Source organism: Cyclopterus lumpus, chromosome 19 (assembly GCF_009769545.1).
Source record: "Cyclopterus lumpus isolate fCycLum1 chromosome 19, fCycLum1.pri, whole genome shotgun sequence".
Classification (NCBI taxonomy): domain Eukaryota; kingdom Metazoa; phylum Chordata; class Actinopteri; order Perciformes; family Cyclopteridae; genus Cyclopterus; species Cyclopterus lumpus.
In genome coordinates, this window is record NC_046984.1 from 7075596 (window position 1) to 7102327 (window position 26732).

The 26732-nt window shown below is 42.7% G+C and overlaps 5 protein-coding genes across 26 annotated transcripts; 2 read left to right on the top strand and 3 right to left on the bottom strand.

Annotated features, from left to right (window-relative positions):
• The first annotated feature begins 503 nt into the window (after positions 1 to 503).
• On the top strand, positions 504 to 6554 carry dlgap5 (discs, large (Drosophila) homolog-associated protein 5). Its single transcript, XM_034558160.1, has 19 exons — positions 504 to 719; positions 1497 to 1744; positions 1838 to 2025; positions 2190 to 2273; positions 2382 to 2421; positions 2516 to 2608; positions 2736 to 2822; positions 2922 to 2996; positions 3130 to 3167; positions 3279 to 3526; positions 3672 to 3812; positions 3939 to 4027; positions 4145 to 4305; positions 4404 to 4511; positions 4617 to 4866; positions 5000 to 5559; positions 5677 to 5806; positions 6051 to 6094; positions 6299 to 6554. Exons 2-19 carry the CDS (start codon positions 1507 to 1509, stop codon positions 6404 to 6406), a joined length of 2682 nt encoding a protein of 893 aa, XP_034414051.1. The 5' UTR covers positions 504 to 719; positions 1497 to 1506; the 3' UTR covers positions 6407 to 6554.
• rsph10b (radial spoke head 10 homolog B) lies at positions 6512 to 12158 on the bottom strand. Of its 5 annotated transcripts, none has more exons than XM_034558176.1 (19): positions 11955 to 12071; positions 11803 to 11878; positions 11489 to 11557; positions 11158 to 11331; positions 11001 to 11086; positions 10801 to 10921; positions 10508 to 10684; positions 10229 to 10334; positions 10060 to 10151; positions 9762 to 9951; positions 9526 to 9634; positions 9094 to 9173; positions 8712 to 8854; positions 8358 to 8462; positions 8114 to 8227; positions 7829 to 7903; positions 7509 to 7599; positions 7141 to 7352; positions 6512 to 6673 (listed from the first exon to the last, which is right to left on the bottom strand). In XM_034558176.1, exons 1-19 carry the CDS (start codon positions 11999 to 12001, stop codon positions 6542 to 6544), a joined length of 2199 nt encoding a protein of 732 aa, XP_034414067.1. In that variant the 5' UTR covers positions 12002 to 12071; the 3' UTR covers positions 6512 to 6541. The 5 variants fall into 5 exon arrangements, with proteins under 5 accessions (XP_034414067.1, XP_034414068.1, XP_034414070.1 ...); XM_034558177.1 differs by having other exon boundaries at positions 6514 to 6673; positions 7829 to 7888; XM_034558179.1 differs by having other exon boundaries at positions 6553 to 6677; positions 7829 to 7888; positions 11955 to 12158.
• pms2 (PMS1 homolog 2, mismatch repair system component) lies at positions 12089 to 18661 on the bottom strand. Of its 14 annotated transcripts, none has more exons than XM_034558175.1 (16): positions 18551 to 18661; positions 17680 to 17741; positions 17267 to 17406; positions 16980 to 17066; positions 16790 to 16892; positions 16520 to 16703; positions 15711 to 15878; positions 15350 to 15447; positions 15150 to 15249; positions 14921 to 15005; positions 14685 to 14837; positions 13751 to 14567; positions 13498 to 13665; positions 13308 to 13408; positions 13011 to 13180; positions 12089 to 12676 (listed from the first exon to the last, which is right to left on the bottom strand). In XM_034558175.1, the coding sequence occupies exons 2-16, from the start codon at positions 17691 to 17693 to the stop codon at positions 12533 to 12535; spliced, it is 2532 nt and encodes an 843-aa protein (XP_034414066.1). In that variant the 5' UTR covers positions 17694 to 17741; positions 18551 to 18661; the 3' UTR covers positions 12089 to 12532. The 14 variants fall into 14 exon arrangements, 13 of the variants coding, with proteins under 13 accessions (XP_034414066.1, XP_034414058.1, XP_034414063.1 ...); XM_034558167.1 differs by having other exon boundaries at positions 17267 to 17409; XM_034558172.1 differs by having other exon boundaries at positions 17680 to 17771; positions 18551 to 18648.
• eif2ak1 (eukaryotic translation initiation factor 2-alpha kinase 1) lies at positions 18349 to 26536 on the top strand. Of its 3 annotated transcripts, XM_034558181.1 has the most exons (16): positions 18349 to 18388; positions 18553 to 18726; positions 19960 to 20127; positions 20258 to 20394; positions 20574 to 20617; positions 20721 to 20820; positions 20935 to 21015; positions 21099 to 21192; positions 21335 to 21383; positions 21713 to 22094; positions 22250 to 22358; positions 22477 to 22583; positions 25215 to 25329; positions 25432 to 25514; positions 25684 to 25917; positions 26226 to 26536. In XM_034558181.1, the coding sequence occupies exons 2-16, from the start codon at positions 18555 to 18557 to the stop codon at positions 26322 to 26324; spliced, it is 1974 nt and encodes a 657-aa protein (XP_034414072.1). In that variant the 5' UTR covers positions 18349 to 18388; positions 18553 to 18554; the 3' UTR covers positions 26325 to 26536. The 3 variants fall into 3 exon arrangements, with proteins under 3 accessions (XP_034414072.1, XP_034414073.1, XP_034414074.1); XM_034558182.1 differs by lacking the exon at positions 18349 to 18388 and having other exon boundaries at positions 18535 to 18726; positions 25435 to 25514; XM_034558183.1 differs by lacking the exons at positions 18349 to 18388; positions 18553 to 18726 and adding an exon at positions 19461 to 19735.
• Positions 22553 to 25219, bottom strand: LOC117748434 (ankyrin repeat domain-containing protein 61-like). 3 transcript variants are annotated; one of them, XM_034558186.1, is made up of 6 exons: positions 24569 to 25219; positions 24174 to 24301; positions 23869 to 24037; positions 23412 to 23609; positions 22664 to 23282; positions 22553 to 22633 (listed from the first exon to the last, which is right to left on the bottom strand). In XM_034558186.1, the coding sequence occupies exons 1-5, from the start codon at positions 24746 to 24748 to the stop codon at positions 22710 to 22712; spliced, it is 1248 nt and encodes a 415-aa protein (XP_034414077.1). In that variant the 5' UTR covers positions 24749 to 25219; the 3' UTR covers positions 22553 to 22633; positions 22664 to 22709. The 3 variants fall into 3 exon arrangements, with proteins under 3 accessions (XP_034414077.1, XP_034414078.1, XP_034414076.1); XM_034558187.1 differs by having other exon boundaries at positions 22577 to 23282; positions 24174 to 24268; XM_034558185.1 differs by having other exon boundaries at positions 22577 to 23282.
• Positions 26537 to 26732: the final 196 nt, after the last annotated feature.

Genomic DNA, 26732 nt, shown 5'->3' on the forward strand with positions numbered 1-26732 from the left:
ATGTCACGTCAAAAGTATTGTGGTTTGCAAACAATTGTGCTATCTTTAAATAAATTAAGGAGTAATTTTACTTGGTGTAAGATAGTTTTTTGTTGTTGTTGTTGTTGTTGACTTGCTCAAAAGGTAAAGCCTTGAGACAGCCTTCCAAATAGCAGCATCAGAGATAATTTATTAAACAGTTGGACAGCATCCATTTACTTACACAATTCGTAAGGCTGCTTTTGTTGTGGGATTCTTTTGAAGGAATTGTGCTTTTATAGCAATAATTTCTGCATCTAAAATAGGTCAACAGGATTTATTATTGGAACATGCCAGGGATCATAGATATTAACTGTATCAGGGCCCCGATTACATAATTGTGTGGGAGCTCAGTATTTTGAGAAGGCAGAACGAGCAAACCGTGTTTAAATGAAACGGTTTCATTTTCCTTTCACACTCCAGACCAGTGGATGTCATCAACTCATCAAATGGTTACCACAGTATCTGAAGAAGAAGAAGAAGAAGAAGAAGAAGGAGACCAATCAGTGTTCGCCGATCCAGTCGATTTGCAGCCAATCAGCGTCGCCTTAGCTGGATTTCAAAAAGTCACCCGCCATGATTGTTTTGTATTTCAGGCTGGACCAGCTTCACTAAGGTAGTCAGGTTTTTCTTTCTGGACAACCAGCATAGGAAGTTATTTTTATTTTTTAATAAAAACAATTTCTGGGGGAGAGAACAAGGTAAGATATGCGACCGTATATATTATCTAAGAAGACCGTTGAGCTGCTGAACCAGTAACGTGAGCTTAGCTCGACGCTCTTCGTGGTCATGAATCTTTCTCACGGGGACGTCAGTTGAGCCCTTTAGCCGATGTTGGTGGCTAACGTGTTCACGTTACGTTACACACGCACTCGCTCACTTATTAAAGTGTTCACGGACTTTGTCGTTAACGACGACTGACGTTAATCACACGGGCTTTGATCAACATTAACATTATTTAATGTAACCCTTGCTTTAAGTTAACGCCGGGTAGATATCGTTGTGTTATTGTGTAACGTTACATTGTCTTTCTACAGTGTTTTTCTCATATAGCGTTACACGAAAGGTACAACGCATCTTTGTGTTTATGTCTGCTGTGTAATCGTTAATCAAAGTGCTAAAACAAAAACAGAAAACAATTGAATAACGTTATAGTTATTATTGGCCACTTGTTTCAGCTCAATCCTGATGGGCATGATTTGACACTATCTTTATGACTTCTGTTAACTTGTAACTCAATTGAGTTAAGCCCATACTTTTGTATTTTTCTTGTCATATCCGGTTGAGTTGCTGACCACAGTTCAAAACTGATGACAATATGTCTCGCCTTCCAACAGTCTGATTCCTCTCGTTTTGATACATTTTCAGTTCATATCTTTTTGCCAGATGCATAACTACTAGCACAGCTATTATGATGCGCCATTGTACCTCTAATAACTATAATGCACCATCTTCTGCCCCTCTCCTCTTTACTCCAGATACCTTAACATGGATTCTCAATTTGCTCACCTGCGCCAGCGGGACACCAGTGTGTCAATGCTGAGAGTTAAAATGTCCCGCAGGAGGTCTCAGTCCCAGAAGGAAAACCGAGAACGGGTCGTGAACACGCGCAGGCAGCTGTCCGAGCTCCCAGAGCTGGAAGTGTCTTCCCTTGATGCCTCCATTGCTCAGGCCAACATGTCAACCATTCAGGAGAAGACGTTGAACAAAGCCAAATCTGCTAAAGGTATGTCTGCAATTTACATCAAAGCTACAACTAAAACCTAATAACATGTTCACAATGAGGCACCCACAGCAATAATATTGTTTTTCTTTACAGATGTGGCTCTAGAAGAAAGGTTGAAACAGCTTGGGCGCTGGAAAGAGCGTAAGGCTCTTGAGAAAGAGAAGGAGAAGAGACAGAGGGAGCTGAAAGGGGTTTTCAAGACGGGCATGTACCACCCAAAAGACACCCTTATCATTCCCTCTCTGCCCGAAGTCCCAGGATTCTTAACCAGAGCAAAGGAGGTGAGGGGGGACTCATCAATATACAAGTTTACACTCTTTACTGTAAATATCTACCTAACCACTCCTTTTAGATGCAAGGAATTATAACAGAGGTATGACTCTTTGGCATTTATAATCATGAATGTTTTTAAGTGATCAACATGTAGTTTTTGCTTGTCTTTCAGACTAAAGTGAACATGGCTTCATCCCAGAGTGCCAGAGTCACTCGTTCTATGAAACAACAGCAGCAGCAGCAGCAGATTGAGAGGGTAATACTAAGATACCGTTCACATTATGTTCTCATACTAACTTCCATAAAAGTAACATCTAATTGCTTTTTTCTCTTTCTTTTTTTTCTTTTAACAACATTTCTACAGCCACTGAAGATGCAGGTTTCATATACTGTGGCAAAAAAAAGTAAATAAATCCCATGTCCCTTTATTTCAAATGACGCATGCCGTCTTCTGGGACCTGGTGTACTTTAGATATTGACCTCTTACCTCTCCCATAGCTCAGCCTGCTGGGGACAGATCAACCAGGAGCCGGGTCGCTCCTGTCAAGCTTGCACCCGCGCCGTCCGTTTCCAAGATTCAAGTTTCTGCAGGTAAGTAATAAGAATAAAAATCCTCACACATAACTGCAACCTTCAGGCCGGCTGTTTGTTTCCTGCCCATCCTGTGCCCTGATTTGCATCTCAATCTGTGTCTCTGTGTCATGCCGTCCTACTTAAGTGGCGCCTGTCGTACGATCTTCGAGGACCAGAGCAGCCAACAGGCCTCCTGTTCCAGCAGCACCTGTGATGAAAGACAAACCGAAGGGTACGCCTGCAGATACGCACTGTGCCAGGTTTTTACAGTTTTTACTATTGTTTGACAAGACTTCTATTAATAATATTAAATTCCTCTTCTCACCCTCAGATGTAAGAACCACCAGAAGCAGAGCGGTTGTCAACCATGTGGCCCCCTTTTCCCACAGAGAAAAGAACGGTCAAGGTATCATGAAATATTAATAAAGAGCCATCCAATTTAAGAAACTGTGGATCAGTTTAACTTTTCCCACGTGACTAATTGCTTTTAACATCTTACACCATTGTATGGCCGTCTCTCCTTTTCTTTTAATATGCAGCAACTTTCAACAACCTTGTTGAGCCTGTTGTGGTCGAGGTGAGCATTTCTTTGAGTTTTACACACGGTGTGTTAAATCTGCAACCAGATTTTTAACCAGTAAATCTTTACTTAATAGGGTAATTAGTTGGCTGTTTTTGTGTTGTGTAGGAGGTTGAGATGCAGAAGACAGAGGAAAAACCATGTCCCCCCAGCCCGGCACCCTGCCCTGAAGAGGAAAACATGGTGGTGGACCAAGTCCCGACCGACTCTGTCCCTCTTGTGGATCCCGTTGAAGCGCCATCTTCTTTATCTTCTTTTGCTCCAAATGGTTTTATATTCCAGGCTCCCACTGGTTTATCGTCCTTCAAGTTCGATCCTCTCACTCCTCGCTCAGCAGACGCCTTCCTTTCACCGAGGTCTGTCTGTTTTCCCGTTTGTAGTTTCTATTGATATATTTTAAAGTCCAATTATTAAACGGCAAGGTACCAGAGATCTTTGTTTGCCCTTGATCATTTCTATGGCTTCCTATCTCAATGCCATGCTGTTGCTCTTCCTACCTAGCATGAGTCTTCCAGAGGTCCCCGCCTTCAACATTGAGCCTGAGGCTGAGCCTTGCTGCTCTCGTCCCTGCACAGCTCCCACAATGGCCCCCCCAACTCCAGGCAGCCCTCTGGAATCAAAACACGATGTACCATACTTCAGGTAACATCCCTTTTTTTATTTTTTATATATAAATCTTCCTCGTCGTCTACCGTTCAGATTTTTTCCAATTACTTTTCAGTTGATTCAACGTTTTTACATAATTTCTTCTTTTTTTATGTTGTTTAGATCGGTAATTGTCAATGAGACCGAAAGACTGACGACTCTGTGTGTCAACTGGGAGCCTAACGTGGAGGATGAGTCTATCCCAGAAGAGAGTGAGTGTCATGCTGAATATGTGACTATTTTGTGGTGTCCCTAATTGGAAGAAATGAGATTGTTCCCCAACTGAATGGTTGTAATTTAAAAGTTTTCTTTTCCCCATGTCGGTTCAGTGAGAGACCGTATGCGTACAGCAGTGGGCCAAGCGAGGCTGTTGATGAAGGAGCGCTTCAAACAGTTCAGCGGTCTGGTGGACGACTGTGAGCTGGGCCGGGGGGAGAAGATCACCACCTGCACTGACCTGCAGGGATTCTGGGACATGGTGTATTACCAGGTGAGTGTCCGCGAGAGAGGGACGCCACATAGTTTCAGACCCCAGACGCATAAGGAGAAAGATTATTATATCTGCTGTGTGCTTGTGCCATTTTTCAGGTAGAGGATGTCCACAAAAAGTTTGGCGCACTTAAAGAAGCAGAGAGCCGAGGCTGGGTGGAGGAGCACAAGCCGCAGCTGCCACCACGACAGAGGAAAGTAGTGAAGGTAAAGACCATTTCTAATAAAACATTTTTTTTTAAAGATTAGTGTGTTTGTTTGCTCTATTTGGGAGCAAAACATAACAAGATGTCTGAACTGTGCTTTTGACAGAAACCATCAGCTGCACCTGCCAAGCCAACAGGAACCAAAGGGGCAGCCAAGTCTCGCCTGGCTGCTGTGAAAGCGGCCATGAAAGCCAAACAGCAGGCGGCTGAGGCAGAGAAAGCGGCAAAAGACGCTGGCAGTGATGCAGACAACCCCAGCCCGAACGCTGAGGAACCACAGTCCCCACAGGAGCCCCAACCGACGGTGGTCTTTGACGGAGGCTTCTTCCAGGTGGAGAGCCCAGGCAGAGCATCGGGTGAGAGAAAAATGGCTAATTGCTAGAGCCCTTGCTTTTTGTGCCATCAGCCATTTGCTTATGTTCTTTTTTTTTCCCCCGCTGGACTAATAATAATAATAATGATGATGTCATGTTGTCGCGTCGTCTGTAGGTTTGATGCAGAGATCCAGCCGCCTGAGTGCTGCTGTGCTGCCTCAGGCCTCTCCCTGCTCCAACTACCTCTCACCTAGAAGAGTCACTCAGCGATCCCTTGCCATGGCGCAGACCCCCCTTCACAGCATCACCTCTCCCGCTCAGCCCGTCCACACTCCTGCCCGGTTCCGTCTTCCCCTCGACCAAACCCCAGCACAAGCGCCAAAGTCTCAACGTGGCACTCCTCAGTCGTCCCCGACCAGAAAGGACACTGTAAACGTCTCCCTTTGTTTCTCGCCTGTCAAGGAAGCTCCTGAATTGTGCACGCCCGCATCCGTGCATTCACTTCCAACCATTAATGTGGTGGTGGAGGAGCGAGGCGAACCAGATGAAGCCGTTGATGTTGACCTGACGCTCTCTCCGTGCAAAACCGCCCCCGAGCCCGCATCACCCCCGAGTTTCACGTTGTCACCATGTGTGACGCCCAGCCAGCCTCCCCTCTCCTCCCCTCCTGCTGTGCAAGGTCTTCTGGAGGCCCAAGAGTCTGTGTGTCTCACACCGGACAACTCTGCTGTTGAGGTAAACGCATATATAGTTCTCCTTATTTATTCAAAACGGACTCTAGGATACCAGTTATTAAAATATATGATTCAAACTGTTTTTTGTTTTTTTTGCTATGCAATTTTGTTCTTTCAGGAAATTCCTGAGTTGGACTTTGAGCGTTACCTCCAGCCGTCACAGGGATGCAGCCTGTCCCCCATGGTGGATGTAGAGATGGAGAGTCCTAGAGGTCAGACAGAGGACCTGCTTACTCTGGAAGAACCAGGTAGGGTTTAGCGCTCTTTATTGTTTGGAGATTATAAAACTAGGATTGTTACTAAGTTGTTCAGAGTGCCCATGATGATGATGATGTTTTTTACCTTCATGCTACAACTTTCAGAGAAACTGTTATGATCACTTGGTTCTAAGGGAATACCACCCTGGGCTTTCTTCTGGCATAGGCTTGTTTTTAAATTGCACATTCTACTTTCTTCACTCACTGTCGTGCTCACTTTTCACTGTCACCACAGCACATCCAGCGGTGCGTTCAGCTTTACATCTTCAGTCACCACAGGTTAAAGTTTTTCCTTTTTAATTTTTTTATTGTCTTTATTTCAAATATCTGTCTGTCTGTCTTTTTTTTTTTTTTTTTTTTTTTTCTTTTTAAAGAATAAAAGAAAATCCACATTGAACTTTATCACTTCTGTATCTTTTTTTTATTTCTGTCGTATGATTGCTGAAAATAGTCTTACTATATTTTTCTTTGTGTATTTTTCAGTCCCAGACAGCCCAGTCTGCCATGCTTCTCTTCACCCCGGACCTGAAGGACCGGATACGCCAGTCTGTCTGTCCGAGTGACCTAATGGTCTTCACACCTCCACTCTGATGCGCAGCCTAGAGATTATCTTATGTGTTTTAACTTGTTTCATATATTCACAACCTTTTTGTTTTTCATAAAAAAATTATATATATTGTTTTTAGATGACTGGAAAATAGTTTTGTCTTACAATTAAAGTTTTAGTTACAACAAAGTATTGAACAGTGGTCTTTTATTTACATCCAAAGCACAAATCAGCAGTACATTCAATGCGCTTTGTTGGGTTTGTCTGCCGCATCTCGTGTCCTCCATCAGCCTCCTAACACCCCGCCCCCTCTACCTGAAACACATTACAGTGCAACACTGAGCATTAAACACGTCTTCGGCACAATAACGTGAGCAAAGTTGTGTGACGTTGTTTTGGTGGAGACGGTCCAAGAGGCAGAGATGATACTGGAATAGAAGCTTCGAGGAGGGAAAGTGATGCGGTTCCATCTAGTGGCTGCATGGATGCATTTGTTTGGTTTAAATTTCTCAAAGCAACTCCTGAAACTGGCTTGTTTGTCAAACTCATGTTCAACCCCTCAAATCGAGTCAAACACACCAGATTATTTTTACACATGAAAACCCACAACGCATACTCACAACGCATACTGTAATGAATTGTTTGTCCATTTAAAACTCATTTTGTGGAGAAAACACTGCTGTTGAAACTGGTTAAATCTCAAATTATACATTGATTACAAAATACTATCACCTGACGTAAATAAATACATTTTAGCTGGGAGCTAGAAATGTTCTACCTGGCTCTTTGTTGGGCCTTTTGCCAGAGCAATACGTCTCTGGGCTTCATGGCGGAGCTTCTCCATTTTTCTGGACACCAACTGGTTATGTTCAAAAGCCGGGAAGAAAAACTGGTTGAAGAATAGATGGATCATCTGGTTCCAGAGCTCCACGTCACAGTCTATGGCCTCAATTCCTCTGGTTAGCATGCCGTTTCCTTCACTTCTTTGCTCTAGAGGAAACATGATATATTAAATGTAGTCACCGCAATGAATTTAATGTCCTGGTCACTTTCTGAACATGGCATTTAGAAGAGTGCTGAAGTCCTTTTCCCATCTACAATTTATACATAGACATTAATGAGAAAATTAAATCTAACACAACCAACCTGCAGTGTGCGGTTTCTCAGTGACTTCAGTCTCGACATCTTGTTGACTCCCCACGTCCTCAGCGGTGGATGATTCTGCTGTATCACTTGTCTGTAATAAGATGCAAATACAATTATGTTATTTAGGATTTCAGCCAAGTCACATAGCCCAGCTTCCAGCACATTTCATTAATAACAAGCGTCTTTCACATCTTTTCACATATACAGTAGGTGGATGTGTGACTTCTAATACAGACACTCATAACTCGTGATGCCAAATCAGTGCATAGGTGAAGCACTAATTGCACTAAAATTTCTTTTTTTCGCATGTTGTAACCCACCTCCACTGACTTGGAACTGGAGATTTCAGGAGCGATGGGAGAATTCACTGTAGCTGCCACCTGGATGGAAAGAAACTGTAGAAAGTAAAAAATGTTGTTGTTCTCTTGTGCAGGAGTCCCAGCTTTACTTTATAGTTTTATCTATATCTGTGATTGCAACAACAACTAAATCACAGTATGCTAGAACAACCACACTCTTCACATCCAGTGAGTAACGGGGGCAGAGGTCAAGAGAGGCTCGAAAAAGGATCTGACCCACTGGGAAGGGCTGTTTGTGTAAATCACCTCAGGTGCATCTCTCCTGGGCGGGGACTGGCCCCCCACCAGGCCTTCAGAAACCTGCTGACACTTCAACTCAGCAGAGCCCAGAAGAACCTCAAAAAACTCCAGGAATGTAATCTGAAGAGAGACAACAACACAAGTGATACAAAGAGGGAGAGGAAGACACACAAAAAAGGGTAAGTGGATGATAACCGATTTGTCTGAAAAATAATGAGTGAGTCAACTGGCGTAAACACTACAGGCCGACCTCCAGATCCAGACAGGCAGACGGGTTGCTGGGGTCACAGCTTTCTGCAGCGATGACCTGCAGTAATCTCGCTGTGGTAAAGTTAGTGTCCAGCAGATGGAGATCCTGGCAGGGGTTACAATAAACGAATCACCACTGTGTCTAAATAAAATGTACTGAATGCTGTTTCTATCATCATCATTCTATCATGTAGATTAAATTCTTTGATCTAGTAACTCAAAATTGAGCTGCCCTCTTGGGTTTGTTGTAGTACACAACATAAACTTCCTCCATTTCTTATGTTAAGTGGGGGAAAAAAACATATATTTTAGGAAGAAGCTAATTTCATGATAATCTGATAATAGACTGTTGCACCTTGAACATCCACAGCAGGTGTCGGCAGGTCATGCTCTGGTCCGGGATTACATTGATTTTGCAGTAAACCTGATAAACTTCCCAGCACTTCTTCAAGTAACTCACAGCCACCACAGCACGGTCTGGCTGCCTAAACAGGAAGCCTGCATCAACACAGACACAGTTAATGGACTTTTACTGCATAATATAGAGCGAAACAAGGGTTTTGAATACTGCAGTTTCTGTGGCTGATAACTCATATAAAACATCCAAAAACACAGACGAGGAACCTGAAAACTGATGATGCCCTGACAGACAGACTATTTTTTTCTTTTGCTATAATAAATCCATTTTCCCTGTCAACGAATGTGGACATGAGCCTATAATATTATACTGTTAGCACCTTTTACATTCTTAGAACCAGGAAGGATGTTGTATGTCATCAGTTTAGAAAAGCAGTCTGCCAGAAGGTTGCTTTGTGACCTGTGAAAAGAAGAGATGTTTCTCAAAATCAGTGACCAAGGATAAAAAAAAAAAAAAAGTATATATTTAAAATTGTGACCCTTTTCTTTCCGGGGTAATTATTCTGTGTCCCTATGAGAGAAAACCTAGCAACTGTTTCGCCACTGGTTTTCCTCGTCGGCGTGTCAACATGCTCACAATGCTAACATGTTGATGTGCCCATGTTCACCACCCTCGTTTCGCATGTCCGTTTGTAAATCAACACAAAACACAAAGTACATCTGAGTCTGATGGGAATTTCATTAGTTTTGCAGGAATTTAGTCCTGAACCAAAGTACTGGACTCATTCATTCTGTGAGAAGTCATTCCTTACACCATGTCCTTATGGTATATGTGGTAGGCCACGATCACTAGACAGCTGAGGAGTCTATGCGGGAGCATGGAGCTGAAAGGAGAGTGGATCTCTGCTGGTGGAGCATCCTCTGAGACACAAAGTCAAAACATTATGCACTCAAATACTGTAATTATGATGCTATCACTATATCAATGTCCTGTCATGTATATGTAAGATGGATTAAGTATGTAGGAGAGATTGTTGGTCCTTCTCACCTCTGAGGAAATGCTCCACCTGCGTCAGAGTGATGCCGTGATGGTGGATGTTACAGTCTTTGAGCAGGCGCCAGAACTGCAGGCGGGACAGCAGGAAGGTGTTATCTGGGGAGTGGGTGTGGCCGAGTCTGCTGTAGAAACTATAGACAGACCTCAGTTTTTTCGCTCCACTCAGCACCACAAACTCCACCTGTTGATACACGAGCCAGAGTGTCAGGGCAGGAACTTGTGTGAAAATGAGGACAGGGGGGGGGGAGATCAAATGTTGACACAGTTGCAGTGGGAAGCAGGACCTGACCTGTTTAAGTTCAGTGCCGCGCTCTGTCTCTGGGATTTTCTCCAGAAGACATTCAATGTTCAGAGCCATGTCTGTTCTTAAGATATGTGTACCTGTAACGAGACACAACGCGGTTTATTATCACCTCGATGGGAGGCTGAACATGTTGAATGCACTGTAGGTGACTTACCAGGCAGAGCAGTGGGGGCTTTGTTGCCATTCGGGTTGTGTGTCATCATCTGGTCGTCCACAAATTCTCCTTCAAAAACATGCCCATCCTCAAAAGTGAATTTTGCCTATGAACCATATAGTAAAGTCACTTTTACAAATTCTTATAACATTTTAAAGCATTAAAACAAGTATTTGCAACTTCGAAGCAAGAGCTCAAATCTCTTTTACCCGGAATTGAACTGAATTCAGGGACAAATGTGTATTGACTGTGAGAGGCAATTCTGTATTATTGATCAACCTTGCCATGCTTGTTATTCCATCTCCATTCTTCTTCATAGATCGCACCATTAGCGTAGTATAAGGTTCCCTGCCCGTGCCTCTGACCCTGAACGAAATCCCCTGTGTAGTGATTACTCTGGGAATATCGAGATCCATGCGCTCGCCTCATGACCCACACATGTGTGCCTCGTCCATGCTGCCGGAGAAGGGGGCAACAACATAAACAGGTTTACGTTTTAATGGGGATGAAAAGCTATTTTCCTTGAATTTGTGCAATATGGATGCGTTGGTGTCAGTGGTGTGCTCTCATACTTGGACTCCATTCTGCCACATCCCAGCATACTGCTGTCCCAGTTTTAGCCACCTCATCGTGCCCTTTCCATGTCTCAGGTTGTTCTTCCACTCACCCGAGTAAATGTTTCCAGAGGGGTAGCTGTTGAGACACCGGTGTCATCTTTGGGCAGTTCAAATACCACTCAGGCTACAGATTAGACGATGTACTCCATACATACCGTCTTACTCCCCATCCCTCTCTGTTGTTGCTCACCCAATCGCCTTTGTACCAAGAGGTTTTATCCTGGTTATAATACACTGTGCCCTAACACAAAGAGAACCAATTACACACACAAAATAAAAGGACTATACCGGATGTGAATTGGTGGATCATACCTTTCCATGCCTCTTGCCCTGATCCCACTGCCCTGTGTATGACACACCATTTAATGCACATTTGTAAGTTCCAGTCCCATGTCGTGTACTATTGTCCACTTCCCCCTCATAGGAGCTGCCATCTGGCCAGGTGTAGGTGCCCTTGCCCATGGGCATGTTGCACACAAATTCTCCCTGATGGATTAGATTTTTTTTTTTTTAAACGTATATATCTTGTATACAGGACACATGTTTAGGATGTTTTTGTACACGTGGGCTGTTGTGAAGCACTTTGCTTAAGAAACATAAGATTTAAGTTCATTGCAGTGAATGTATCATTATTGTACCCTACCTCATATTTCAATCTGTCTGCTCCTATGAAGACACCACGTCCATCCATAAGTCCCTTGGAAAACCTCCCCTTCAGAAAAACAAAGTAGTGACTATTTTTATGTATCCTTATGGAAATAGGAGCATTGAACACAGTTCTGGTGCATCTTCAGCCAGATTATTTAGTTTAATAACTTTTCGTTCGGTTCATACACATTCTTAATTTAGGTGAATGGACAATTAACTTACTAAATGCTCAGCATTCGGCTTAAGAATGCATTTGCTGTATAGTTTAATATATTGTCTTTAAAAGTGTGCCATTATTTCCAATAGTACCTTGTAAATATGACCTCCTTCAAAACAAGCAACCCCTTCTCCATGAAACTGGTCTTCACAGGTTTCCCCTTCATAACTGTCAATGAGACACCACATTATTGTGTATATATATAGCTATATATATATGTGTGTGTGTGTGTGTGTAACGTTACCTCTGTACGATTAAAACTACACGTAGAGGATTCATGAACGTCGTCATTCTCGCGCTGCTCGTCCTGTCGTTCGGGTTGGTTCACTTTTAAACTCGCACGACGGCCCACCAACTTTATTTATTGTTTATTGTTTTTTATTGTAGTTTTCTTCTTTCCCCCCGCACCTTTTCATTTTGTGCCGTTTGTGTATCTCCCGCTGAAGATAGGGGCATCTCCGTGGTAACGGTAAAGCAGGGCAACCAACTACGGCAGCCGTTATCAGTCAAAAAGGATCAGACAGTGACGTCAACATGTCTTACTACCAAAACACTACCACTGATTTAACAATATAGATTCCAGTGGGACATATCAGGTGTATTCACCCCATTCATTGGCTGTTAAAATATAAAAATATATATATTGTGTGATGCAATATACAAATAAGAAGGAAAGCATAACAGATATTAAAAACATAATAAACTATCAATAACCAGCATTTGAACCACATACAAATACAGTATCTATGATTTGAACCCTTCTGTTGATCAGGGCAACATTACAGTTATATAAAACTAACAAAGTGAGATTCTCCCACATGGTCAGTCTTGTGAGATGATGTCCAGGTTGGCCAGGTGCCTCATGGTGGGTCTGCCGTGAGGACAGTTCCATGGATGGTTAATCTCCCCCATGTGAATCAGGAGCTTCTTCATCTCACCGACACTCAGAGCAGTGCCAATCATCACCTGCAGATGGATGTAACATAGTACTGCTATTAAATGTATCTACAACAAAACAGTTGGTCTTATTGAAGATATTTTAAAAAGTACCATCACAGAGTTTTTAAATGTGGGTATATATATATATATATATATATATATATACATACACACACATATATACAGTAAATATACATACACACACAGATATATATATATATACAGTATATTACATTAGAACACAATACCATAACTCTAATTAAAATTAAAGTACATATGATTCTTATATAAAGCCAAAACCTGGTCTGTGTAAATATCTGAAAATACTAAAGTATCTGGTTTATAATCAGTTTGCACTCACAGATTTTCGACACGCTCGGGATGCAAACATCTGCCTGACGCGAGACGGTCGACACATGACCCCTGGGCTGTCACTCAACATGAAGATCAGCTCTTCAATGTCGGCTGGGCCAAATGTCCAGTTTTTACTGGTGGGCAAAGATACCAGCTTAACTCTCTCCATTACCTGAGCTGCAGTCACAATAAAAACAACAACTTTTGGTTGAGTACGTGTAATCATCAAATTGGGAACGAATGGTTTTGAATGTGAGATAAAATCATGATCAATCGCTCGTATTTAACAGTTAAATGTTCATACCGTCCTCATTGACAAGAAATTCAAAGCCATTCTTCCTGAAAATCTCGATGTTCTCTAGGAGTACGTTTTCACTGACGGCAGTGAGGTGAAGCTTCTGAGGGCTGCAAACATAGAGAAACAACAACCGATCAGTAAAGGGGTCATTGGAATCAACACAAGGCAAACTTCATCCACCGAGTCAGATCCTCACATGATGAGTTTCTGTCCTTGGAGCACAGTGTGCTGCTGCAGCATCTCAAAGTTGTATTTCTCATCTGAGGCATGTTGGTCTATCATGAAGATGTCACAGTTGAGTTTGGTGATAATGAAGCCCAGGTTAAACTGGCCGATGATCTCCATCTCTTTGAACATGTCTTTACTGTAAGGGTTAAAAGAAATACAATGTAATCTCCTTTAATATTGGCACGTTCAGCCGTAGTTATTGATAAAGAGTAAAATCCCACCTGATCTCTTTCTTGAGCTCTTCCTCTGCACTCTGGTTTTCTCCGGGGTTGATTTTGGCCCTGAATCGTCGATAGCGCAGATCATCATCGGCCCTCTGTTTCTGCAGGTCCTGGAGCCTCTTCACCTTCCCCGCCAGCTCTTGTAAAGAGAACTGGAGGAGCACCGTCCTCTTCTGTAGGCAGACTGGAGCATCCACTGTGTTGGACATGTGTTCAGCTGGGCAACGCGGCTTCTCTGTCCTGGCCCTCTTGGCATCCGGGCTCACAGCGCGGTCCTCGTTGGGTGTGCGTGGCTCAGTCTGTTCCTCTGGGTGCTCAGGAACAGCGGGACCATTCTCTGACGTTTCCCCCAATGTTTCTTTTTTTACACCGTCAGTCACTTCGGGGGAACCGACCTCCAGGCCAGAACACTGAATATCCGGTGTTGCGTCACTATCTGACAAGGCGCTGTCTTTTTCGGAGTCTGTACCACTGCATAATCTCCTTCCGTACCTGAACCCATCTAGCGCCGACTGTCCCACTGTGGAGCGTTTAGTTTGATCGCTTACGGGTTTCAAAGGAGATGATGGAGAAGGTTTGACAGGGTCCTTAAAAAAAGACTGTAGTGTTTTCTGTGTTGGGCCACTGTTGGCAACTTTTGCCACACTCGACTTGTTTCCAGAATTGGAGCTGTGATGACTTGAAAAGGCAGCTTTTAGGCCGGCCAGGTTTAGGGACGACTTTGAGCTCCGGGATACTGGTTCCATGTCCTCTGCAGGTTCTGGCACGTTCTCATTGGATGGGACAGCAGGACAGATTTCGGACGCAGACTTTGTGTCTAGAGACAGGTGACAGACAAACAGTCGAAATCAAAGCACTGGAGAATCTCTCAATTATTTGACTTTCAACATAAACATCTTATATACTGATATGCAGGCTAAATGTCTGTGCTTACTGGTTCTGTGTATGGGTGTATAGTTCAGGCTGATCTTATTGACTCCATCCTCATACATGTTGATGAGAGAGGTCTTTAGAATAGCCAGCAAGAGTTTCTCCTCCTGCAGGAAGATCTGTCGTTTGTCTGGGGTTACGTTCACGTCCACACACTCTGAAATAACACCACAGGAACGCTCATGTGGTACATACAGGAAGTCAGCAGTTTCAGAAATAACTTTTCAGCAATTTTCTTACCGTAGGCGACAGCTATGTTCAAGGCGACAAATGGATATTGATGTCTGTTATACATGTGATACACTTCGTTCACAAGTTTGGTCACCTGCAAATTGGGGGAAAGTTGTAATAATATAGAACATGTCTTCATAGGAGAAGTTATCATGTTTTGAAAAGTACTGTTCAACACCATTTTAAATGTTTGTACTGCTTATAAATGATGACATGGGGAGATTTAAACTTGAATTACCTTAAGAGGATCACAGGGCCGGTTGTTAATGAAAAAGAACTGCCTGTCAGTGGCACTTCTCCCAACACCGTGGTCTCCTCGTGACACAAACCCTGTCATGCTGTTAAAACAGAGATTTTAATGAGAGAAACTGCCTGTTTCATCTTTTTTGCAGAGAAGGCGTACACAAAACGGATTGTACATGCAATGGTGTCACTCACTAAAACAGCTCCTGAGGTAGATCTGCATCTTTGAGTCCATATTCTTCAATAACATGTTCTGCAGGAGACACTTGCTGAAAAGGCAGCAGACTCTGTAGCTACAGAACACACAAGAAAAAATGAAATATTTAGCCAATATGAGCAATTTCTTGTTGGATCTTTTACTTCAACTAAGGGTTTTGGAAATTCTTAAATTCTTCTGACTCATTAAACAAACTCAACAATGAACATGAAGATTGAAGAAGAGTATTATTTATTTCTAATTAGCGTCTTAGAGAGCAGCAATATGGTCAAACTGACACGTTCTGCAGGTTGCAAATAAACAGCGTACTCAAGAAAAGTGTGAAACCCATATTCCAACCTGTTTTGGTCCAAATATCGCCCCGATGTTGTCTCTCATACTCTGGCTGCCACTGGTGCTGAGGACTGTGCTGCGCTTTCCCTGCCCGTTTTGGTTGGAGCAGGTGATGCGCACTCCTGTCGAGACGACGCAGTAGGACTGCAGGACGTGTATCATTTTGGCATACTCCTGAAAAAACAATGAAATATTGGGGATTATAGATGGATGACAGAGCAGGTACTTTAATTAACCACTGACTGGCTCAAAACTAAGAAATTCAAAGACACACAATGAAACATGTGATATTACAGTTCTCTCGCTGTTTCTGTGTTTACAGCGTCACATTTCTGCAGACAATTTTCATTTTCATGTTGATTAATCTGCTTTTCCTATCCACAGGGCCTTCACTGGGTTCAATTCGTGGACAATCAACTTGCCATGTATCGAAACTGGTTTGAAATAAAGTGGACGATCCATCACAGTGAACATTTAAATTGTGTTAGAATTGAGATACAATACATTTGAAAGTATGGATTCAAAAGTATTTTAGGTGTTGTGTTTGTGTGCTGCTCAGAAAATCAGAAATCCAGGGCTTTGTGCTGCCCTTAGTTTACTGTCACCAATAAAACAGCTTCATTTACAACCTATATTGTCAGAAAATCAAGCCTTGAAAAACAATGAGGCAAAATGCGCATTGTAAAAAGTATGGGGTGAATTTAGTTGTTGTCACACTGAGGCTGAAATGTTCAACATCGGAGTTTCCATGCATAAATGTATGTGACTCGTGCTCCCATCGACAAAAGCAGGCGAAACCATAAGAAACGACTGACCTTCTTAATATTGCGTTGGAACTCCTTGTGTCGGACAGGCAGGGTGTAGAAGAGCTGCTGCAGGCTGACTGTGGTGCCTTGCTGCCGGGGATGGGGAGACTGCTGCACTAGGTGGCCTTTGTGGTCAAACACCAGCTTGGTCCCCACCTGGCTGGACTCGTGGCATGTCACCACACTAAGGACACTGAAGCAGGGGGTCGGAGGGAGTTTTAGATGACGAGGTGAAATAGGTGTATGCAGCAAATCAATGAGGCTGGTAAAGTGTGTTACCTCAGAGCACACAAAGAGCTGAGGGCTTCCCCTCTGAAGCCAAATGTTTCCACACGGATGAGATCGGAGAAATCCTTCAGCTTTGACGTGTGATGCTTCAATGCTGCGGAACAGGAGAAGCGTTTACTCAACCACAAAGATTAGGCAGACTTTAACTAACACGGGCGCGACAGACAACACTGACACTTACTCAGTCCTTCAAAATTGGCCTCTTCTACCCCTTTGCCATTGTCTGACACTTCCACCAGTTCAGTGCCACACTCCTTCAGCCTGACATCTGGAACATGCAACAGAAACACGATGTTCAATATCTCCTATTGTACTGGACTGCAAAAGATGAACACTGTGTAATGTTGACAAAGACAGCATTCACAAATCCAGCTTCCTGCTGGTGGGCAATCGAAATTCAATCGGAAAACTCCAGTCCTATGTTTGACAGATATAAGAATGTACGATATGGCATGCATCAATCCTCACCAACGTTAGTAGCCCCTGCATCAATGCTGTTTTCCACCAGCTCCTTGACTGCAGTGGACAGAGTCAGTACCACCTGTCCTGAGCAGATTTGATGCACTGAGTGCTTGTCTATGGCCTTGATGGCTCCTGCAGGTTCAGAGCTGCTGAGGAACAAAAACAGTGCTCAGTGACAAATGACTTGTAGCTGAAATGTATACTGTTGCAACATATTTATACATGAACAGCATACAATAATGAAAAGATCAAAGATGTTATAAGCTCAGTGTGTTAACAAATCTGCGGTTGACACCTGAAGACTGTGGGAATGTCAGGTGACCTCACTATGAACTGTCAATACTAGATAGGGAGTTGGCTGCGATGCCGAATCTGAAATGCGAAATAACGTTGAGTAAATACGTTGGTAACTAACTTACCAAGCTTCAGACATCTTCAAGCTTCAGGAAGAATTCATTCAAATGATGAAATGTGACTTAATCTGAAACAAAGAAACAGGAAGAAACGCCGACTGCAATGGTGTCACTGTTACATCATCAATGCAAATGTATCTGCTTTGTTTTCATTAACTGATCAAATGTGTGCAAAGGCCTCACGACTGCAGGTCGTAAACACAAAGTGAAGTTGTACCGCGCGTACTGCACAGACTGTCGCGAGCTTCACACGTGCGCAAAACTGCGCATGTTGACGATTAAAAACCAATAAGATATAAATGTTGCGCGGGTAAAACAGCAACTTCACAAAAATATACGAGTGATAACGGTATTAAAAACATATATATATATAGCTGTACATAAATAAGTATTATTAAAATAGTTACCTAACACTTTCTCGTATTTCATCACCTAACTAAATCACCGGAATCTGTGACCGAGCAAGATGTTAGGGAGCGTCTGCATTTACCTCATATAGCAAACACAGAATAATGTGCTTTATTGTTGCTGCAGTGTTCTCGGTATTTTGAAGATGTAGTATTACAATTAGAATATAAAATAACACTTGCAATTATTTTGTACTGCAATCCTGTGGAAGGAAATATTTATTCATGTCCGTGAATATGTATGTAACGTACATTGTCAGACGGTCCCTACCCGGTTGAATCATGGCCGTCTACTGACGGAATAGTCGGTATGGGATTTAGGAGAGACACATTTTCGTTACACGATGTACACGCCGGGGGACGGGCGGTGCTAACGAGTAGTTGGAAGATACGTGCCGAGTCATGTGAATTTGGCAGCGGTTAAAAAAAAAAAAGTACTTAATTTTGTCACGTTTAAATCGTTCACATACAGAAATGTCCAGTTCAACGTCCAACATCGGACTCCTGAGGTCAGAGGAAAGTTCTGGAGGCGGCAGTGACCTCCTGGTCGTCCGCAGCCTTAAAGCCAGCAAGAGACACGGGCTGGAGAGTCACGTTAGCCTGTTAAGTTTCGCTAGCGAAGAGGACGATGAAGTCCACTTTGACAGTAAGCAGCGTTTCCTCCTGTGCTTCATGTTGCTGCCCAACGATTAACCGATGCGTATCGAGTTGGCTCTGGGGACGGTTATCCTACACTATGATGTAATGGCCACAATAAAACGTCAGATCAATAATAGTTTAAGACTTTCTTGCTTTTATAAACAGGCAGGGGCGAAGTTGAGGCATAACAGGCCACGTGACCATCGGGACTCTGAGGCCCCTCCCTGCCTGTTAAATGCAGCCATGTTATGTGTGAAGTGTGAAGTTTGTGGAGCCACAAACCAAAGTTATGATATTCTCTCAGACTTTGGAAAGCTCCCTTCAGTGCCATAGAATACTGTACACCGCTGTATTCACAGGCCAAGGAGTACTGTGGGGCGACTATGGGTCAGTGGTTAGCATGCCCGAATTTCAATCAAGGGGGTGGCAGATCAATCCCTGTCCTAGTCGATGTGTCCTTGAGCAAGACACTTAACCCTGCATTGCTCCCCGTATCTGTGTCTACGGTGTATAATGTAAAGTGTCTTTGAGTATCTTGAAAAGCACTATATAAATTAAATGGAAAAAATGGATTATTACTCTCTATGACAAGTAAATGTACCTTCACGTATAAAGATTGTTGAAATTCCTCTTTATCCATAATCCTATATACACTTGCAGTTGTCAAAAAACATTTGCTTTGGGTCTAGTGACGTCATTGGGGTGTAAGATGAAGAAATTATGGCCAAATGAAACGTCTTTTCCTTCCCAGCCATAGTTTACAATCAGTGAGTGAGTACAGTAGGTGGAGGAGGCTGGCGTCTGCTGGTCCAGGCAGATAAGCATTACTGCTGTGCACGCGCCCCTCTTTATGTACAAACAAAAAGAGGAAATAGTTTTTGCATTGGAGGTGAACAGTATAATCATTAGTACAGCTTTGAGTGCTTAATATGGGAGCACAACTGTTTTTATACAGAACAAAATGGACCTAGGGGACAGAAACATTGTTGAAATGATAGCAAAAATAATTGAAGAAGGTAAGACTACAGACAGGACATATTGTGGTTTTATGTTTATTTCATTTTAGCGTGAGTTCAACAAAGTCAAATAAAATCTATACTGTTGTTTATATTTCGAAGAACAGAACCGGACATAGTATTATGTTGAAGCAGTTCATTCTTTCTTCTTTATTTATTTATTATTTACCACTGTTTCCTCTTTCTCTCTTCTTCTTTTTTTTCTCAAAATGTTGTCCGCTCAGCTTCCGACACAGATAATAACCGTGAGGGGTTAATGGCTGGTAAACATTACCCGTCCATCCAAGAGTTTGCCTCAGCAATCCCCAACCACCTTCTCCTGGGGTCTCTACTGGAGCACCTGTGCTTCGTCTACGAGAGCAACCCAACGCGCTCACGTACGCTGTTTAAAAGTATGTACCGAGATGTTGGACTTGGAATTGACAGTCAGTTTTTATTTATTATTATTATTATAAATGACTATCTTGATGTTTACTTGTACCAAATTAATTTACAAATATTTGTTGTTGTTTCCGCTGTCAGTCATTGGCCAGCGTTTAGCTGCCATGAACCTCCTCTCTCCTTTGGCCATAAGTGATGAGTTCAGCACCGTCAGACTGCAGCACAACCGGGCCTTCACTGAGCTGCTCCATGCTGCCAGCTCCTCGCTGTATCCACAGGTAACTGGACCACTGGGGGCCTTTGTAGCAGTAGATATGTTGTCAGTTTAGGACTACAGCGATTATGTATAGTGGGTATTTGTATTTGGTATAACAGGATCAACGGTACAGTCTTGTGTGGATTGTTAACGTGTCCACAGTGTGGGTAGTGTGTTTATCCTCTTCTTCTCATTTTGCAGGGCCAGCAAGTTGCCGGCACAAATGTGCACACGCCTGCTGTGAGGTAGGCTGTGCGTTGAGTAGTTTGTAATGTTGAGTTGCTTCAATGGAATATTAATATGTTATCAAGTATTGTGAAAGAGATGTTTGTCTTTGCCTTCCCGCAGACCAAAGGAGGGGCTGTTTCAAGCACAGACATCCCGCTATCTTAGTGAATTTGAAGAATTATTCAGACTCGGAAAAGGATCTTATGGAAATGTTTTTAAGGTATCACACTGTGTTCTACTCCATGCTATTTTGTTCTAACAAACTCCTCCAAAGAAGAAATTGAGTTAAGTTTATCAACACAATCATCTTCTTTTTTATTTCTTCACCTTGAAGGTTATGAACAAATTGGACGGACAGTATTATGCTGTGAAGAAAATTCTCATCAGAAAAGTCTCAAAGGATGACTGCATGAAGGTAGGTCATCAGTGTTTTTTTCATATATTTACAAATTCAGAGATATCATTTCCTAATAATTTGATTATTTTGTCTGGCTCTAGGTCCTCAGGGAAGTCAAAATGTTATCCAGCCTGCTGCATGTAAACGTGGTGGGCTATCACACTGCGTGGATGGAGCATGTTCAGCCTGCCGCATGTGAGTACTTCTGTTCTGGGACAAGTCTCTTGGGCTGAAATAAGTGTTCTTACTATTACTTCTTACTAAGTTTGAGAACAATAATAGTGAATGTTCCTTTTATCATAGGAGAGGTTTCATGTAAAATACATCTCTGTTGCAGATCCTAAGTCTCTCCTGCCTGCACTGGAGTCACCTGAACAACAAGACAGGTGGGGTTCTGTGTCTATTTACTATTTTCTGTCATTGCATAATTCAATTGATTGACAGATAATCAGCATATAAATGTATGTTAGAATTAATCCTAAATTGAAGCCTGTTTTTCCTTGTGATTAACAATTTGGAATAATTACGGCCTTTGATTCTGTGAGGTAGAAATTATTCTTGGCAGAAAACTTTTTGATAAGCAGTGTAGCAGAATTAATCAAATACATATTTCAAACAGTATTTACAGGATTCATCTTGGGGCATGTAGATGCAGCAATAATAGTCATTATACTGTCCAACAACACTAAATTGATCTTGGCTCTTTCAATCGCAGTTTTGATGAGAGCTCTGACGACATCAGCAACAGCTCCTCCATAGTTTTTCAAAGCCTCAGTCAAGCACCAACAGACTCAAGTGCCAATGTACTCCCGAGAGAGGCCGAGCCCTTCAGAACTGTGGTTCCAACCCAAGAGAAGGGCCAAGTGGTGTGTGCCAAGACGATGCGCCGGATTCCCACCAACTACGTCCCCTGTGTGTTCCTGGGACAGGGTGGTCCCCCAAAGACCTCCAAATGTCCTGCCATGGGGTGGGACAGCTCAGCACTGTTAGAAGAGGAGTCAAGCAGGAGTAGCATCGAACCGAACAAAAACTCCTGCATCGACAAGGACTTTCAGCCGCGGGCCGGCAAAAAACGAACAACAAAGCCTTCTAAAGAGGTCGGCACTTAAAGAGGCGTTCAGTGATCAGACACATTACAAACAAAGATGGTTTTATAGCGTAGTGGAAGTTAATTGATTTGATTTGTTTTCACAACTTGTTATACATTTTCTCACAGTGAAAACATGCACGTTTGTTTGCTCTGTATCTGCAGGTTCAGTTCCACCTGATGCTCTACATCCAGATGCAGGTGTGCGAGCGCTCACTGAAGGACTGGATCTCTGAGAGGAACAGCAAGCCCAGAGAAGAACACACCCCAAGATGTAATTGTTTAAAACATGCACGACTTTACAAAATGACGTTGTTCCATTACACATCGGAGATAAAATTACATTAAATACACTTTTGCAGCAAAAGAATGTATACTTTGGTTTTTTTCAGGTCCCTATGGATGTGTTGACAGCGAACACACACTCAACCTGCTGAGAGGGATTCTTGAAGGAGTCGAGTACATTCACTCCAGGGGAATCATGCACAGAGACCTGAAGGTAAGGTGCTTTGATAGATATTATTTGATCAGCATATGTTTGAGGTTGTCTCTTATAGTTCGCAGTGACACACAGGCGTCAACTAACGTCAAACAAGTCGTTTGAAATGGTCTTGGTCACCATCTGTCACAAAGGAAATGTTTTTTTTTCCCAGTAGTTGAACACAAAGTCATATAGCTTATCAGGCAGAAGTGTTTTCAACTCTTCGCTCTTGCCTTGGACATATTTTAGATAAATATCCCTCTTGCAGATATCCTGAAGCCTCCTCGGCTGCTCAGTGAGTTTCAGCAGCTGGTCTCTCTGTTTAAAGAAACATGGTTGCATCAAGGTAGAGGGCAGGTGGCCGCTCTGGTTGTAGACACTGAGCGGGGAGGTCAGACTGAGGAGTTTAACCAGCAGCAGGTTGTTCCTTACATTACTTATGTGGTTCAGGAACAGGAACAGACAGTTCTCCCCTGCTTTGCTCAGCCTTTTGATGTTGGCTCCATACCTGAGCAGCACGTCCACCAGCTCCTTGTTGCCCATGCGGCATGCCTCCTGTAAAGGCGTCAATCCAGCCTTGTTCACCGCGTTGGCCTCGGCCTCCTGCTCGAGGAGCTCAGAGATGCAGCTCATGTCGTCCTCCAAGGTTTTAGTGTTCTTCATGGAGATTGCCACAGCAGCTAGGTGCAAAGGAGTGTTCCCAGAGGGCTTCACCGCCTTTAACATAGTCAAGAATGTATTGAATTTATTGGAGGACAGATGTAGAACCTAATGCTCATATTTTAACAGGCTTAAAAACACAGAAACAACAGTAAAAGGGGAATCGCTGGGTGTCACAATACGAACCATGTTCATGTCTGCTCCCTCCTCGATCAAGCTGGCCATGATGTCCTTATGCAGGATCCCGGCAGCCATATGCAGGGGGGTCATCCCACTACTGTCCACAGCATTAACATCAGCACCAAAGCTGGCCAGAATTGGGATTGCAGACAGAGCCATGTAGCGTACTGATAGGTGGAGAGCTGTCTGGTGACTCCCCTCAACCTAGAGAGCCAGCACAAGAAACACACCTTTGGCAAAACCATAGAAATAGGACACGAGCGTTTACAAAAAGACATGTTTGCATTCTTGGGGATCTTTTTTTCTTAATTATCTGTCGCGATTTACTTTAAACATTACTGACTGATTTCTCTTGACTTTTTTTTCTTGTTTTTCTACTCTGCCTGTTGAATTGTGCAGATAGAAGCTTAATTTATTACAAAAAAAGGCTAAACATTGATTTTCTACATTAAAAACGTTTCACCTTTGCATTGGCGTTAATGCCGTGCTCAAAGAGGAGCCGCAGACAGGCCTCTGCCTGCCTCCGCTTCCCAGTCACAGCAGTCTGGAACTTAGAGCTTGGTTTTGTAGTCGGCAGGATGCTCGGCCAACCGGCTATCACCAAGTGCAGAGGGGTTTGACCAAACCGGTCCCTGTGACAGAGACGGTTTATTTGAACAACTCCAGCCAAGAAAAACAACCTCATGTCAGACTGTAGTATAGATAGGCGGGATTTTAGGTGTTCGTTTGTGTGTCTATATCCTTGTCAAGGTGTGTGATGGTCCTGACCTCATTTCTGGGTCTTCTCCTGTTGACAGCAGGCTCTGCATGCTTTTTACTCTTCCGTAAGTGGCAGCCAGATGAAGGGGAAGTATAGCAAGGCCCTGAGGCAAGGCAAGATGAGACAAACTGGAGAACTAGAAAATACAAATATGCTGCAGTCTAATACTGAAAGACCGTTTTCTCTTTTTTTACTTTTAATTTCATAAATCGGAGCATAAACATTCGACAATTCATAGTATTCACTGAGCTGTCTATTTGTGTCATCATTTGTATATAACTTGGTGATATTATTTTATATAAGATGTGTTTTTTTCTGTCCATGTGATAGTGTCACAATTACATTCAACATGTTTTAGTTCTCACAAGCAATTTAAAAGAAATGATCACATTGTTGCATTTACCTTCCACAAAACGTTTCCGGGTACACCGCCTATCTCGATAAGAAAGTTGCTCCCATGCTTTTTTGACATGTCTTCTATCCGTCCCAAGTCTTGATTCATAATTGCAGTATAAAATTCATTATCGGGAAACTTGACAATGTTACTGCTCCTGTCCTCACATTCCTCGCTCTCCTCCAACATGACCAGGCATCGCAGCTTCACTTCTGTCTATGTCAAGTCTTTCAGGAAGTGTGTGGTGGTAGAAAGCTGGTTATTCTAGTCCATCACATGATTTCAACATGTCAGTTGGTGAATAAGTTTGATTTATTCCTGTCACAACTGATAACTTTGTGTTGCGTGCAGAGCCAATAATGGCTAATTCATAGGTGTGTCCATGCTTGTGGCACTTCAGTATTTTACTTTGAGGAAAGCAGGGAAATGATTACCTTGCAAAAGCTTAAAATGCAACAATTCATGTTCCATATTTACAGATTTCAGCTAAGTGGTTTATGTGATATGAAGCAGCTGGATGTTTCAGAATCGCCTCTCTCAACGACAAAGGCTTCTAACAGCGCTGACATTGTTTATCCACTTCCAAAAACCTTGGAAATCTTTACACCCACTGACATATGACATAAAACTAATTGTAATGTGTTTTTCTCCACAGCCCAGGAACATTTTCCTTCATGGAAACGACTGCCATGTTCGAATTGGGGACTTTGGTTTGGCCTGCAGGGATATAATAATGGATGGCCATAAAAGCCCCGCAGCTCCCAGCAGTGGTAATACTGCACCTCTTAGCTTGTTATATTTTCATGACAGTGCCTCACAGCATTACAGTAGATGGCGCCATGTGCTTTAAAGTCTCATCTCTGCTGAATTAGCAGATTCCTCACATACTACCGGTGTTGGCACATTTGTGTATGCTGCTCCAGAACAACTGAAGGGCTGCCATTATGATTCAAAGGTAAACATATTAATAGTAGGACAACTACATTAATATAAATTCAGTATACATAATTTTTCATGAAACATGACACATGTTTATCAACGTCGTAATTTTATCATTATTCTTTATCACGATCATCTCTCTGACATTTTTAACAACTCTACTTGGGATGTTGTTGCTCTCCCAGTCAGACATGTACAGCATCGGAGTGCTGGCTCTCGAGCTATTTCAGCCCTTTGGGACCGAGATGGAACGCGTCCGGACCCTCGGGGACCTGAGAGAGGGGAAAGTCTCAAACTCGTTCTGCCAAAGATGGCCAGTCCTGACGAAGTTCATCATGAACCTGACGAATAAGGAACCCAGTGTTCGTCCCACAGCTAGCCAGCTTCTACAGAGTGAACTCCTCTGCAGTAAAGACATAGTATGTTGGGATAAATGGATACATTTGAGTTCTTCAAAAATGTTTTAGCCGCCTGATGACTTTTGTGCCATAAAAAAAATATATATATTATTAATTATTTTTAAATTTCTGATCTAAAATCTTCAAAGTGTGTAACTGTGGAAACGAATGTCAGTTTCAGGATTACTTGTAACCTTTTGTTATTCTGCATGTGTGGCTTTGCTGCATGTGTCTCCAGAGTGCTTGCTGTTGGCTCCAACATGGCTTATAACGCATCTGAAGTACGGTTCCTGGCAACCAATTTTAACCTTCTTTTTTTCCCTCTCCAGGTTATCCATAGTTTACAGAGAAGGGTCGAAGAGCAGGAGGGAGAGATCATGCAGCTGAGGAGACAGATCAGTCGGCTTCAGAGCTCAGAAGTCAGTTAATTTCTCTGAGTCTGACTAGACCCAAGCCTTAAAGGGTCTCAGCCCTCCACAGACTGTCACAACTTGCTCGACTATGTTTTGGTGACTTGGTACAAGTGGTAGAGCGTGTGTGTGTGTGTGTGTGTTAGCGTTTGAATGTGTCTTGTACACCGGTATGTAAGGGTGCAATTATTTATCTTTATTCAGATGTTAAATAAAACCTAATCCTGCTACATCTTTTTGGATTTATGAGAAGCAATATGTGATTATTGATTATCCAAGCAATATTTGATTATTGATTATTTGAGATGTTACTTTGAAAAGTAGAACACTAATAACTAATTGGGAAAAGTGATCAATTTATGGAGATACGGTTTGATGTTTATTTCTGTGCATGGATATTTAAACAGATGTTGTTGTTCTCTTGCC

Bases quoted from the DNA above. Each gene is read 5' to 3' on its own strand.
- dlgap5 (XM_034558160.1), top strand. From the start codon at position 1,507: ATGGATTCTCAATTTGCTCACCTGCGCCAGCGGGACACCAGTGTGTCA. The intron at 4,306-4,403 runs GTGAGTGTCCGC...GCCATTTTTCAG, and splicing joins GGGACATGGTGTATTACCAG to GTAGAGGATGTCCACAAAAA. The intron at 4,512-4,616 runs GTAAAGACCATT...TGCTTTTGACAG, and splicing joins GACAGAGGAAAGTAGTGAAG to AAACCATCAGCTGCACCTGC.
- rsph10b (XM_034558176.1), bottom strand. From the start codon at position 12,001: ATGACGACGTTCATGAATCCTCTACGTGTAGTTTTAATCGTACAGAG. The intron at 11,087-11,157 runs GTATGATCCACC...TCTTTGTGTTAG, and splicing joins AGGGCAAGAGGCATGGAAAG to GGCACAGTGTATTATAACCA. The intron at 10,152-10,228 runs GTAAGTCACCTA...GTCTCGTTACAG, and splicing joins AGCCCCCACTGCTCTGCCTG to GTACACATATCTTAAGAACA.
- pms2 (XM_034558167.1), bottom strand. The intron at 15,250-15,349 runs GTGAGTGACACC...CTGTTTTAACAG, and splicing joins CTACCTCAGGAGCTGTTTTA to CATGACAGGGTTTGTGTCAC. The intron at 14,838-14,920 runs GTAAGAAAATTG...GTGTTATTTCAG, and splicing joins GAACATAGCTGTCGCCTACG to AGTGTGTGGACGTGAACGTA.
- eif2ak1 (XM_034558181.1), top strand. From the start codon at position 18,555: ATGTCCAGTTCAACGTCCAACATCGGACTCCTGAGGTCAGAGGAAAGT. The intron at 18,727-19,959 runs GTAAGCAGCGTT...TTGTCCGCTCAG, and splicing joins CGATGAAGTCCACTTTGACA to CTTCCGACACAGATAATAAC. The intron at 22,095-22,249 runs GTCGGCACTTAA...CTGTATCTGCAG, and splicing joins CAACAAAGCCTTCTAAAGAG to GTTCAGTTCCACCTGATGCT.
- LOC117748434 (XM_034558186.1), bottom strand. From the start codon at position 24,748: ATGTTGGAGGAGAGCGAGGAATGTGAGGACAGGAGCAGTAACATTGTC. The intron at 24,302-24,568 runs GTAAATGCAACA...TGTATTTTCTAG, and splicing joins CCGGAAACGTTTTGTGGAAG to TTCTCCAGTTTGTCTCATCT. The intron at 23,283-23,411 runs GTTCGTATTGTG...ACTATGTTAAAG, and splicing joins AGGGAGCAGACATGAACATG to GCGGTGAAGCCCTCTGGGAA.